The sequence below is a fragment of the Monodon monoceros genome, unplaced genomic scaffold (genome assembly GCF_005190385.1).
Source record: "Monodon monoceros isolate NGI ecotype Baffin Bay Population unplaced genomic scaffold, NGI_Narwhal_1 Super_Scaffold_9, whole genome shotgun sequence".
NCBI lineage: Eukaryota > Metazoa > Chordata > Mammalia > Artiodactyla > Monodontidae > Monodon > Monodon monoceros.
Window position 1 is genome coordinate 25,431,261 of NW_021703786.1, and position 12,256 is coordinate 25,443,516.

General features: G+C 60.3%; 2 protein-coding genes across 5 annotated transcripts; both read left to right on the forward strand.

Annotated features, from left to right (window-relative positions):
• The first annotated feature begins 126 nt into the window (after nt 1–126).
• MYADML2 (myeloid associated differentiation marker like 2) lies at nt 127–905 on the forward strand. Its single transcript, XM_029212886.1, has 2 exons — nt 127–856; nt 898–905. The coding sequence occupies exons 1-2, from the start codon at nt 127–129 to the stop codon at nt 903–905; spliced, it is 738 nt and encodes a 245-aa protein (XP_029068719.1).
• Nucleotides 831–8,831, forward strand: PYCR1 (pyrroline-5-carboxylate reductase 1). Of its 4 annotated transcripts, XM_029213317.1 has the most exons (8): nt 842–1,113; nt 4,786–4,910; nt 5,162–5,232; nt 5,957–6,136; nt 6,374–6,595; nt 6,775–6,867; nt 7,023–7,186; nt 8,009–8,831. In XM_029213317.1, exons 1-8 carry the CDS (start codon nt 980–982, stop codon nt 8,172–8,174), a joined length of 1,155 nt encoding a protein of 384 aa, XP_029069150.1. In that variant the 5' UTR covers nt 842–979; the 3' UTR covers nt 8,175–8,831. The 4 variants fall into 4 exon arrangements, with proteins under 4 accessions (XP_029069152.1, XP_029069149.1, XP_029069150.1 ...); XM_029213319.1 differs by having other exon boundaries at nt 831–1,113; nt 6,775–6,871; nt 7,023–8,826; XM_029213316.1 differs by having other exon boundaries at nt 831–1,113; nt 7,023–8,826.
• The last annotated feature ends 3,425 nt before the right edge of the window (nt 8,832–12,256 follow it).

Here is a 12,256-nt window from a genome sequence, read left to right on the forward strand (position 1 = left end):
GCGGTGGAGAGGCTGCTCTGCTGCAATGTCACCAGCGTCACTGCCACTGCAGGCTGCTGGCATCTGCCGCTGCCGCAGGCTCCGGGGCCACCAGGCACCGTGTGAAGCAGAGACTCGGCCGGCCACATGGGCAGCACCATGGAGCCCCCCGGGGGTGGGTACCTGCACCTGGGCGCTGTGACATCGCCTGTGGGCACGGCCCGCGTGCTGCAGCTGGCCTTTGGCTGCACCACTTTCAGCCTGGTGGCCCACCGGGGCGGCTTCGATGGCGTCCAGGGCACCTTCTGCATGGCCGCCTGGGGCTTCTGCTTCGCGCTCTCGGTCCTGGTGGTGGCTTGTGAGTTCACCCGGCTGCACAGCTGCCTGCGCCTGTCCTGGGGAAACTTCACAGCAGCCTTCGCCATGCTGGCCACGCTGCTATCCGCCACAGCTGCGGTCATCTACCCACTGTACTTCACCCAGCTGGAGTGCCTACCCGAGCCCGCGGGCTGCACAGCCAGGGACTTCCGCCTAGCAGCCAGCATCTTCGCCGGGCTCCTCTTCCTGGCCTATGCCACGGAGGTGGCCCTGACCCGGGCCCGGCCAGGCCAGGTGGCCAGCTACATGGCCACGGTGTCGGGACTCCTCAAGATCGTCCAGGCCTTTGTGGCCTGCATCATATTTGGGGCGCTGGTCCACGACAGCCGCTACGGGCGCTACGTGGCCACCCAGTGGTGTGTGGCCGTCTACAGCCTGTGCTTCCTGGCCACAGTGGCCGTGGTGGCCCTGAGCGTGATGGGCCACACGGGGGGCCTGGGCTGCCCCTTCGACCGTGTAGTGGTGGTGTATACCTTCCTGGCTGTGCTCCTCTACCTCAGTGCCGCAGTGATCTGGCCTGTCTTCTGCTTCGACCCCAAGTACGGTGAGCCTGGGCGCCCCCCCGACTGCCTGAGGGGCAGCTGCACCTGGGACAGCCAGCTGGTGGTGGCCACCTTCACCTATGTCAACCTGCTCCTCTACGTCGCTGACCTGGCTTACTCCCAGAGGATCCGCTTCGTGCCTACCTTGTAGCCCGACAGGCAGCGGCCCGCCCACCTCTGCTCTCCAGGGGCTCAGGCACCATGGGGGACCCAGGTGAGCCCAGACCTCCAGAGACAAGCCAGAGGGAGGCAGCCAGTAGAGCCATGACTGGGCTTCTGGCAGTGCTCAGCAGCTCATCTCAGGGAGGGGCAGAGGGGGGACAGAACAGGTCACGGGGAAGGAGTCCCTGCCAGGCAGCTCCCAGCCCCTCTCTCTCCCTGTCTATCTCTCTTTGTCTCTCTCTGTCTCTCTCCATCTCTCTTCATTTGCTGGCACACCCTGCCTCCGTGCTGGCCACTGTAACACATGAGAAGACTTTGAAGCAGGTGCTGTTGTGACCCACTTTGCAGATGGGGACCCTGAGGCTAGGATTAAGAAGTTGGCCCCAAGCGTCCATAAACGTCTGGAGACCACATTTGGGCTGAGTAAACTAAGTGGTGTGAAAAAGGAGCGTGGTGAGCCTGCGCTTCCTCTAGCCTTGAAGGGGCAGTTCCTGGAAAACTGGAAGGACAGCTATCCAAGCACAGCCCTGCTGGGGCATCTGTGCCAACTCAAGGAGGAGCTGGGAATCAGGACCCCGCCTTGCCGCCTCTCAGCGGCCACAGCTTTGGAAGCTGAGCAAGGACTCTGGTGTGGTCACACAGGGCAGCCTCATCATGCTGGAGACAGTGCAGGCTTGGAGGGACCCATGGGGCGGCAACACTGACAAGAGCACAGCATGCTAAGCAGAAGCTGGGTTCCCACCCAGGCAGGGAGCCGCCACTGGGCCCCCGCTGTCTGCCCCGATGCGGCAGCTTCTGCAGTGCCTGCCATGGGCCCCGGGGGGCTGGCCTAGGGCAGCCCTGACCCAAGGGAGGACCAGCCTGGGGCAGCCACTGGGGCATGGAGCCTGGGCACCAGGCATCACCCTGGTGCTCACAGGCCCACCACCTCTGTTCAAGTGTTCATTTGCCTGGCTGCCAACCACGAGGGCCTCCTGGGGCCATTGCCCTCCACACTCCAGGGAGCTTCTCCCACTCAAGAGCCCAGACTGGGCCAGCCCAGAGTAGCGCACTAGCTGCCGAAGCACAGCAGCCGCTCAGCCCATCGACTGGCCCCTGGCCTTGAGCAGGAACTAAACACGAACGCTGATTTGCGAGAAGTTTCTGCTTAGGGCGTGGCAGCCAGAGGGGGTGGTGGCCAGCTGTACCTCCTGGGTCATCCACCAGCATGTTCCCAGAGAAGAGACTAGACTGGGCTTGGCTGAGGAAGGAGGCAGCTGCGGGAGGGCTGGGGCACTCTGGGGGTAAGAGTGGTCTCCTGAGGAAGTAGTGTCCTCTCCCCAGGTGGGTGACAGCAAGGGGAGGATGGGGGTGGGGAGCTCTCGGCACTCACCACCACCGCTGGGGTTTCCAAGGGCCCTGGGCATAGCAGTGGGCAGAGGGGCTGCTACACTCGTGGCAGCAGAGCCCAAGCAGCTGTTAGGCACGGGGTCCAAGGGCTCCCTGTGCTGGCACCATGCACAGTGTGAGAGAAGTGGCCTGCCTGCCCGCTGGGGAGGGCACACGCACAGGGGTCCTTTACCTGGAGAGGCCCGTCTTCAGCAGCAGATCCCTGAGGGGGCAGGGGCCCCTGTGTCCTGAGGCATCCTGAGGGCCCTGCTGGCTGAGGGAGGGCGGGGGTTGGGAGTGTGTTACCAGGTGACAAAGGAGCATATGGGCCACACCCTTCCCAGCTCACAGGGAGGCCTAGACAGTCTTCCTTTTCTAATCAAATTTCTGAAATGAGTTAACCGTCACCAACTCCCAATTTCCTCACTGTCCTATGGACTTCTGCCCCCAGAGCTCCACCCACCCTAAGTTTCAAAGATCCTGAGGGGGAGAGAGAGGAGGCAAGGGGTTCCAGGGCTCAAGATAAGCATGGCAGATGTCGTCTGGCCTCCGGGAGGCTACCCTGGGGATTGTCTTCACGCTATTCTCTCCCTGGATCAGAGGACTCTTGCTCTTTGGAGGAAGGAGTTATTTGTCGTTGTCACTTGAGAAACAATACTTTTTAAAGGATGGACTCTGTTCTCTGATTATATACAGTCAGTTAAAATGGAGTGGGACCCCCAAGTTTGCGTCTATGGGTTTGAGTCTGGGCCACTCCCTGAACAGTCCACTTTGGACCGGATCTTACTATAGCTCCTCCCTCAGAGGGTGAGGACTGAACACCAGAATAAACATACGAGGAGGCCTGGACATCTGCCGCGTACACACGCTCACTACACAGTGGTCTGGTGGTGTTGATGTTGGTCATTATGTCAAGGAGAACTCACAGCCCTGTTTCTGCGGCACAATCATCCAAGTAACACTGAAATTACATTTCAGAACAGTTTGTCGTCATTTAAGATACAGAACCGAAAAAATAAAGCAGCTCACCCCCTCCCCTGGTGGGGGGATGGGATGTCAATGATGATGCTTCTTACTTTGCCCTTAACCCTGCTGCTGACTGGGACCCCAGACTATCCTGAAACCCAAATGCAGACTCAGCTCAGACGAGCCCTGAGCATGTCCTCAGGGGGAGATGACTAGAGCTTTTTTCTTCGGAAAACCTAGGGTCAAAAAATTCCAGACCCTTCAGATGAGATGTCAGGAGACATGGGTGCTCCGTGGAAACTGGGGGCACTAGGGGGTCATCTTCCTCTATCTACTGGTTGATCACCACCCACCCTGAGAGCCTGTTTGAGGAGGTTCACGTGGTAACAGGCCAGTGGCCCCCAGTGTCATGCAGTTTTCAAAGGGCGCCTGAGCCTTAGAAGAGACTTGGAGAGCAGAAACCCCAGGCGGGAAGGAGGGGGTCCAGATCTCAGGGGGACCGACCTAGACCTCCCAGATGCCTCCCCGCTTTGAGATTCTGAGAAGGTCCGGGCTATGTCGCCAGTTTCCAAACCCAAGTGAGGGCCACGCCGTCACGGACGCCAGCCTGACGTGTCCGTGTCCATGTCCAACGACAGAGCCCAGAGAGAAGAGCCCTAGCCCAGGGCCACTCTTTGAGGGCCCAGCTCCTGCCGCCCCTCCCCCGGTGCCCTCAGTCCTCAGGCGCGGTCCCGGGGGATAGGGGTGGGGGCGGCGAGGGTTTCGGTGCGCTGGGGCCGGGACTGAAGGCGCAGGTTCGGGAGTGCGGGGGCGACTGGACCCAGCGGGAGGGGGCGGGGGTGAGCGGATGATGCAACTGCCCCTCGGCGCCTCCCGCGCCCCCAGATTGGCCAGTTCCAGGGCGGCCGCGCCGCGGATTGGCTGGGGCGGGGGGCCTCCCGGCGCTGGGTGCCGCGTGGCGGGCGCGCAGCTGCGGACAGGGGGAGACTCGCACCGAGTAAGTGGGTAATTGGGAGCCAAGCTGTGGGTCGGGGTTCGGCTCGGGCGGGAGGTGGTGCCGCCGGGCAGAGGGAAATGCAAGTCCGCGAACTCGCCTCCGGCGTCGGGGGGGCTCGGACCTGGGGGAGCGTGGGCGTGGGGAGGGGATTCGGGCGTGGGGGCGTCCCCCTACCCCATGCCTCTTCCCGACCCTTTCCGGAGGCTGGCTCACCCCTCTCTGCCTCCTGTCTGGGAACCGCAGGAGCAGGTCGGGACGCTGCGGTGGGCGGGGGCACCGGAGCGGGGGAGAGTTAGACCCGCTGGGATGGGGGTCACCGGTCGGCGGTGGAGTGGCCAAGCCTGGCACTGTCCGCCTAACTTCTTGTTCTGGATTCTGCCCATCTTCCCGCAGCTGCTCCTGCGGAGACGGTGCCAGCTGTGAGGGCAGTGGGCGCAGGCCTCCAGACACCATGAGCGTGGGCTTCATCGGGGCTGGCCAGCTGGCCTTTGCCCTGGCCAAGGGCTTCACAGCAGCCGGTAGGCGCTGCGGCCAGGAAGGGGCCAAGCGTGAGAGGGTGGGCCAGTTACTCTTCCCCAGGCTGCGAGGTGAGGGTGGAGTCTGCATTAACGTGCCTCATTTGAGCACTGTGGGAAACGGTAGCCTTGGAAGGTTTGGGGTAAGGCAGGGGTTGCTGTCTTACCCTGGGTGGTGCGATTTCTGTTCTTCCTGAGGATGTGGTGGAGGGACGCCAAGACTGGCCTTGAGGGAGGAACTCTGTCTCTCACAGGTGTCCTGGCTGCCCACAAGATAATGGCCAGCTCCCCAGACATGGACCTGGCCACTGTTTCTGCCCTCAGGGTAGGTGCAGGGTGGAGGATGACCAGTCAGTATTTCTAGAGGCCAGTGTGTGATAGCCTTGACCCTGGAAGGCCAGGAGTAGCAGCCCCAGAGGGAGGCACCATGCCACAGTCCCCCACGCCAATGAGAAGAGGGTCCCTGGGCTGGAGTATCTAAAAGGCCCTGCCTCCTGGCCTGCAGATGGGTCCCCTCCCTATGCTTTTGGGAACTTGGTGACTGGCACATGTGCCGCTGGTGGTCAGGAATGGGGTTCCCCAAGTGGAGCCACCACAGGGGATCACAGTATGGGGGCCAGGAGAGACCACCTGGGGGCTGAATACAGTTTCAGTTTGCCATAGCTGAGTGAGGGTTCCATGTCCAAGGGTGGGGGCAGGCTACCAGCTTGAGACCACTATCCACACCACCACCCGCACTTGACGAGGTGGTCAGGGGTTTGGGGGCTGCAGCCCTAGGTGGGGTGGGCTGGGACTGTGGTTTGGATGCAGTTTCGCTTGTCCGCCCACAAAAAAAATACCTTCCAGATCAGGATGCTTCCTCCACTTTTGGGTGGGAAGGGCAGTTAGACGGTGTCAGAGCCCCGTGCCTTGAGCCCCCAGCCCTGCCATGCCCACGTTCCCATCATCCTCTGTGCTGTTCTACACGAGGGGCTCTCGGCCTGCGGGGATACTAAGGGGGCCAGCCAGCCACATACAGCAGGCTGAGCTCGCCTTGGCGCTCCCTGCAGAAGATGGGGGTGAGCCTGACGCCCCACAACAAGGAGACCGTGCAGCACAGTGACGTGCTCTTCCTGGCGGTGAAACCACACATTATCCCTTTCATCCTGGATGAGATTGCCGCCGACATTGAGGATCGGCACATCGTGGTGTCCTGTGCAGCTGGCGTTACCATCAGCTCCATCGAGAAGGTGGGCACTGCGGGCCAGGGTCCGGCGGGGTCTGGAGATGGGGAGGAAGCGTGCACTGCAGAGGGCTCAGGAGCCCTGGCGTGCTCCACACCTGGTTCTCCATCTTTGGAATGGGTGTGTTTGTATAGCTCACAGAACTCAGGAAGCGTTCAGTTGGGTGAGCATGTTCACACCCGCACCCAGCACAGCATGCTGGGCAAGGGGCTGGGATGGACACACAGCCAGTTTCTCCCCCAGAAGCTGACAGCGTTCCAGCCGGCCCCCAAAGTCATCCGCTGCATGACCAACACGCCGGTCGTAGTGCGGGAAGGAGCCACTGTGTATGCCACGGGCACCCACGCCCAGGTGGAGGATGGCAGGCTCCTGGAGCAGCTCATGGGCAGTGTGGGCTTCTGCACGGAGGTGGAGGAGGACCTGATTGATGCTGTCACGGGACTCAGCGGCAGCGGCCCAGCTTATGTGAGGACTGGGGAGGAGCGGGGGCAGTAGGCAGTCCCCAGGATCTCAGGGCATGTCTGCCCATCTTCCACCCTCCTCCTTGCTCTGGGCTCCTGCGGGCAGAGCTGCTGGACTAACCACTGCCTAGAGGACATGGAGAAAAGGCCTGGGACAGCAGCTTAGGTGCTTTCTCTCTGCAGGCATTCACAGCCCTGGATGCACTAGCTGATGGGGGCGTGAAGATGGGGCTTCCAAGGCGCCTGGCAGTCCGCCTCGGGGCCCAGGCTTTGCTGGTTAGTGTTCTTCCTGACCCTCTGGTGGGGGCCACTCCTTACCAGGACCAAGACTGGTGCTCTGGGGTGGATGGGTGGAGAGTCAGTGGGTGCTGCATTGGCTGGGGCTGGAAGCAGTACCCTCACAACCTTCAGCCCCCCCCCTCTGGCTTCAGGGCGCCGCCAAGATGCTACTGGACTCCGAACAGCACCCAGGCCAGCTCAAGGACAACGTCTGCTCTCCCGGTGGGGCCACCATCCACGCCTTGCACGTGCTGGAGAGCGGGGGCTTTCGCTCCCTGCTCATCAATGCCGTGGAGGCCTCTTGCATCCGCACACGGTGGGCCCCCGCTGCTGCCTGCCCACTCAGTCATTCACTCACCAGATGTTTATCAAGCTCTGGCCTACCAGCGGGTAGGGTGCGGGGAGCCCTGAGGTTCCCTGGGGTGGCGGTGTGCAGCATCCCTCACCACTCCCCATCATCCTGTGAAGAGGGGCCCTCTGGGCCCACGCTGGGCTCCGCACGTGATTTCGTCACTTGTGGCCTTCAGACTGGGGTGGTCCTCCAAGCCAGGGAGGCAGACCACGGGGAACCTCTGTGGGGCTGATGATAACACATTCCTCTTGGCCTTGCCGGGGAGACTGAGAGAGTTAGAAGCACAGGATGCGCTGGCACAACGACAGCACATGAGAGCTGAAAGAAATCCAAAGAGCAGGGGATGGACAGGCCTCCAGGATGGACAGGGCTCTTTCTCACCGCCCTACCTGCCCTCCAGTCCAAGCCCACAGGCTTCTCTGCCACTGCCTGACAGTGAGGCTAGAACGTAATGCTGCTCTCCTGGCACCAACCTGCAGGGGAGACAGATGAGGCATGTGTCCCGTGCTCAGGGCCATGAGGGCTCAGTGTCTGGGGGGCTGCTGGTAGATTCGGTCACCCTGAGCTGGCTTGAATGAGGTGAGAGGCCGCTGAACGGCAATCTAGGGGAGAGGTAGCTGGCGGCGGGAAGCGCGGGGGCAAAGGCCCTGAGGTGGGAGTGACAACACAGCAGCACCCTAGGCTGGCAGGTGCTGGGAGCTGTGCGCTTCTTGCCACTTCCACTTGGACCCCTGGGCTCGGAAGGAGGCGGAGCCCTGGACACAGCCCTCCTCGCTGTCTCCCCAGAGAGCTGCAGTCCATGGCCGACCGGGAGAAGGTCTCACCAGCTGCCATCAAGAAGACCATCCTGGACAAGGTGAAGCTGGACTCCCCTCCCGGCACCTCACGGGCCCCTTCTGGCCACTCCAAGCTGCTGCCCCGCAGCATGGCCCCGGCAGGCAAGAAGGACTGAGGTGTCCAACCTGCCCGCAGGCCACTCTCTGCCTTTTCCTCCTGGGCTCAGAGCTCTGTGCTGGGAGTGTCTAGCCCCAGGCCTCACAGGATGTCCTCACATCCCCCGTGGCTCTGGTCCACTTGGGTCAGTGGAGCTGTAGCCAGGGAGGGGGCACATCACTTCCCAGTGGGAACCTCCATGGTCCCCAAGTGTATCCTGGTCCAGAACAAGGAAGGATTCTCTGACCTAAGCCTCCCCCTTCCTCTGCCCCCAAACGAGGTCAGGACCACCTTCCTCCAGAGCTCAGGAGGCTTGGGGGGCTTCAGCACCCAGTGTCAGCTGGCTTGGGCTTGAGTACAAAGGTCAAGGTCCCCCCCGACCCACCCCACCCCAACCATGAAGGCCCAGCCAAGGAGAGAGCTTGATCCCACTCCTGCCCTTTCTCCACTCTCCACTCCTTCCTCAGTGTGGGAAGGGCCAGAGGGTCCCTGGAATCCAGCAAAAGGGCCCATGGTTCTTGGCCAGCGTGACATTTGAGAAAAGGGCTCCTCAGATGGTTGAACATCCGAGGCCCCAATACACTCAGGCCATCATCTCCCACTCCTGGTCCAACCAACAGATGCTGTCATTTCTGTCTCTGACTTTTCAGGTTAAATAAATTGGTTTCCAGCCCCAGTGTCCTGACTTCTAACTTTGTCACCACCTGTGGAGGGAGGCCCAGACCTGTGCCAGAGGGTCATTGCTGTCCGATGTAACACTGAAGGCTGAGCCAGCAGCCCACAGGCCCAGAGCCCTGCATTCCAACGCAGCCAGTCTGGCTGGTGGGGCTGAGTCTCCAATGAGCAGAGGGGGAGGGGGCTTCTGGGGTCTCAGTCACTAGAGGCATGACTGGAAGCTGGCACTGTAGGCTGGGCTTGGGAGGCCCTGCTGTGGGAGGGGCATCAGCCTCAGCACCCTCTATGCCTCCTGGTTTGGTGGGGGCAGATGTCTCCCCGACTCACCCAGGTGAGGCCAAGGGTGGGTGAGGAAGAAGCTTCCTAGGAAAGTGTATTAGGGTTCTCCAGAGAAACAACCAGTAGGAGATGGCTTATATATATATAAGAGGGAATATAGAAACAAAAGAGATTTATTATAAGGAGTTGGCTCACACAATTATGGAGGCTAGCAGGCAGGCTGGAGACCTGGAGAGAGCCAATATTTCGATTCAAAGGCCGTCAGGCAGGGAGGGCTGATGTTGCAGGTGACGTCTGAAGGCAGAGGCTGATGGAGAGTTCTGTCTTACTCTGCAGAGGGTTGGTCCTCTATTCAGGCCTTCAACTGCTTGAGTGATGCCCACCCACATATGGAGAGCAATCTGCTTTATTGGTGAAAATGTTAATTTGGTCTAATGTTGAAGTCTACTGATTCACATGTTAATTTCATGCAAAAACACCCTCACAGAAACAATAATATCTGGTCACCCCATGGCCCAAAGGTTGATGTAAAATTAACCATCACAGGAGGCCCACAAGATCAAAGGAGCTGCTGAGGTCAGAACCCTTTATGGGGCCAGGAGGGCTCACATTTGTTTGATCAACAGTTACTGAGCACAGAAACAGTAAGACACACACACACACACACACACACCCGGGTGAGTATATCAGAGGAGCGGGGTTGGGTGTCTGTAGGGTGTTGGCAGGGGGCACCCAGGTGAAGCAATGGGTCCCAGGAGGGGCAGGGGAGGGGACCAGGAGAGCCCCTGGGCAGAGGTTTTCCAGGAACTACATTGCAAGGTCTCAACTCCAGTTCATTTCCTTCCCCTGGGCCTACTTAGAACCAAGGCCTGATGCAAGTGGGGTAGGAGAGGGAGCACTCTGAGGACAAGGACCCGGCCTTCCAAATCTACAGGAGACAGGAAAAACAGAGCAAGTGAGGGGCAAGACCACATACCCTTGACCCTGCCAGGGTGGCCTCCAGAGTCTAGGTCACACCCCACGTACTGACTGCCCAAGGCTCTCATGGGGCCTAGAGTCCCTACAGGGCCCTCCTAAGGCATAAGCCCCTGGCACAGGCCACCATGCTGGTGGATAGAAGCTGGCATGAGGTGGGCTGTGGGCCTCCCCTGGCAAAGTACTTGGCAGTGCAGGGAGACCCTGGCACCCTCCCTCTGGGGAAAAGATGTCCCAGAAGAGATTGTCCCAAAGGCCACACATCTGCCCAGGACCAAAGCTTCTCCCTGACTGTTCCCTTAAGTCAAGGCCAGTCTCACTGTTTGAGTGCCTGCTGTGTGTGTCAGGTGCTGACCAATAAGACAAGGGGGGCATGCTGCTGCCACATGTGCCCTGGGTCTGGGGTCTGGAGGAAGCCAGCAGGTGGCTCTAAAGTGAAGAATCACACGTCACAGCCTGGGAGGAGGCACAGGAGTCCAGACGAGCTTTGCGGTGGGCTTTGCGCCACCCCGTGAAAAACACACTGGGTTTCAGCAGGCAGGAACGTGAGCCTTGGTCCCAACCACCAAAAGCCAGATGTGGGGAAGTGGGGCAGAGCCACATGGGCCTGAGAAGGGGTGTGATGCGGGAAGAAAGCTATGAGGTCTCTGGTGTTCTGCAGGGACTGACACCTGGGGAACCCCCTGCAAGTGTGAGCACAGACCTGAGCAGAGCAGGCCAGAAGGAGCCGGCAGCTGGTGGTGAGGATGCTAGAGGTCCAAAAGGACCTCTTTCTTGGCCTCAGAGGCAAGTCTTTGTGATTTAGTACAATAAAAGTTGAGGGCTTGGGCTTCTCTGGTGGCGCAGTGGTTGAGAGTCCGCCTGCCGATTCAGGGAACACGGGTTCGTGCCCCTGTCTGGGAAAATCCCAGATGCCGCGGAGCAGCTAGGCCCGTGAGCCATGGCCGCTGAGCCTGCGCATCCGGAGCGTGTGCTCCGAAACGGGAGAGGCCACAACAGTGAGAGGCCCGTGTACCGCAACAACAACAAAAAGTTGAGGGCTTTAGAAGTCTTGCCCTGGGCATATTAAGGCCCTGTAGGTTCAGAGGGAAGCTACTGGAGTCTGGCAGAGAGAGCTGCTGACACCTTGATGTCCCCTGGCTCTGGGGGCCTCCTGGGTTGGCCTCCATCATTCATTCAGTGGCACTGAATCCCCTTGAGGACCCAGCAGCCCTCACTCATCCCTCTTTCAGCTCACCTGATTTCTACTGACCTGCCTGACAGGGTAGGTCACCCTTCCTGGCTTTACACTTGAGAAGGTAAATCAACGTAGAAATTGGATCCCTTCAATTTCGCTTCTTCCTTTCGTCACCTCTTTCTCTGGGAATTTTGAACAGCAGTGAGAACTCCTTACAGAAAGTGCAGGAGCAGACATGGACCAGTGACCTGAGTTCCAGGCAGATGTTGATGAAACAGGAAAGGAAAGGTGCAATTCCTACATCAACTATTAATTCAACAGATGTTTACCCCACACTCACCCTGAGCCGGACTCGTTCCAGGAACCGCCTGAGTCCTTGTCACTCATGTGAGCTCTCGGGATGTTGCGTGAAGACAGACCATTACACAGAGGATCTTGGAGGCGGCCTTGAGAAGACCTAAGTTTTGAATCCTGGACAAGCCCTTCACCTACAGGAGCGTATGGGTCTCCTGTGTGCCAGGCCACTGTTCCTGGCAGGGATGAGACCCGCTCCAGTTACGGAAGCAGTGCATGCAGTCTCACAGGCGGCATCAGAAACACCATGAGAATCTTCTCCATAATGCGTGGGGACCTCGGGTCCGAACCTGCACCCTGGACACGTGGCCTTTGAAACGTCTACACAGAAGGCTCAGGCGAGCATTTGGGCAGGATCACCAGGCCCCGCCTCGAAGGGGGCGTGGCCAGTCGGGAGCGCACTCCCGGGCCAGTCCCGCGAGACCTCACCCACTAGGCGCGGCTTGCGTTGCCCGGGCGACGGCGCCCGGGCGCGCAGGCGCAGTGCGGGCGTGCCCCGCCCCCCGCCGCCGCCGCCGCCGCGCCTTCCCCTTTAAGCCCCAGCCGGTCGCGTCGCCGCTTCATGAATGGAGCCCACGTGACCAAACATCATGTGACGTCTGTGGAGCGGCGGCGGCGGCGGCGGAGGAGGATCCGGAGCC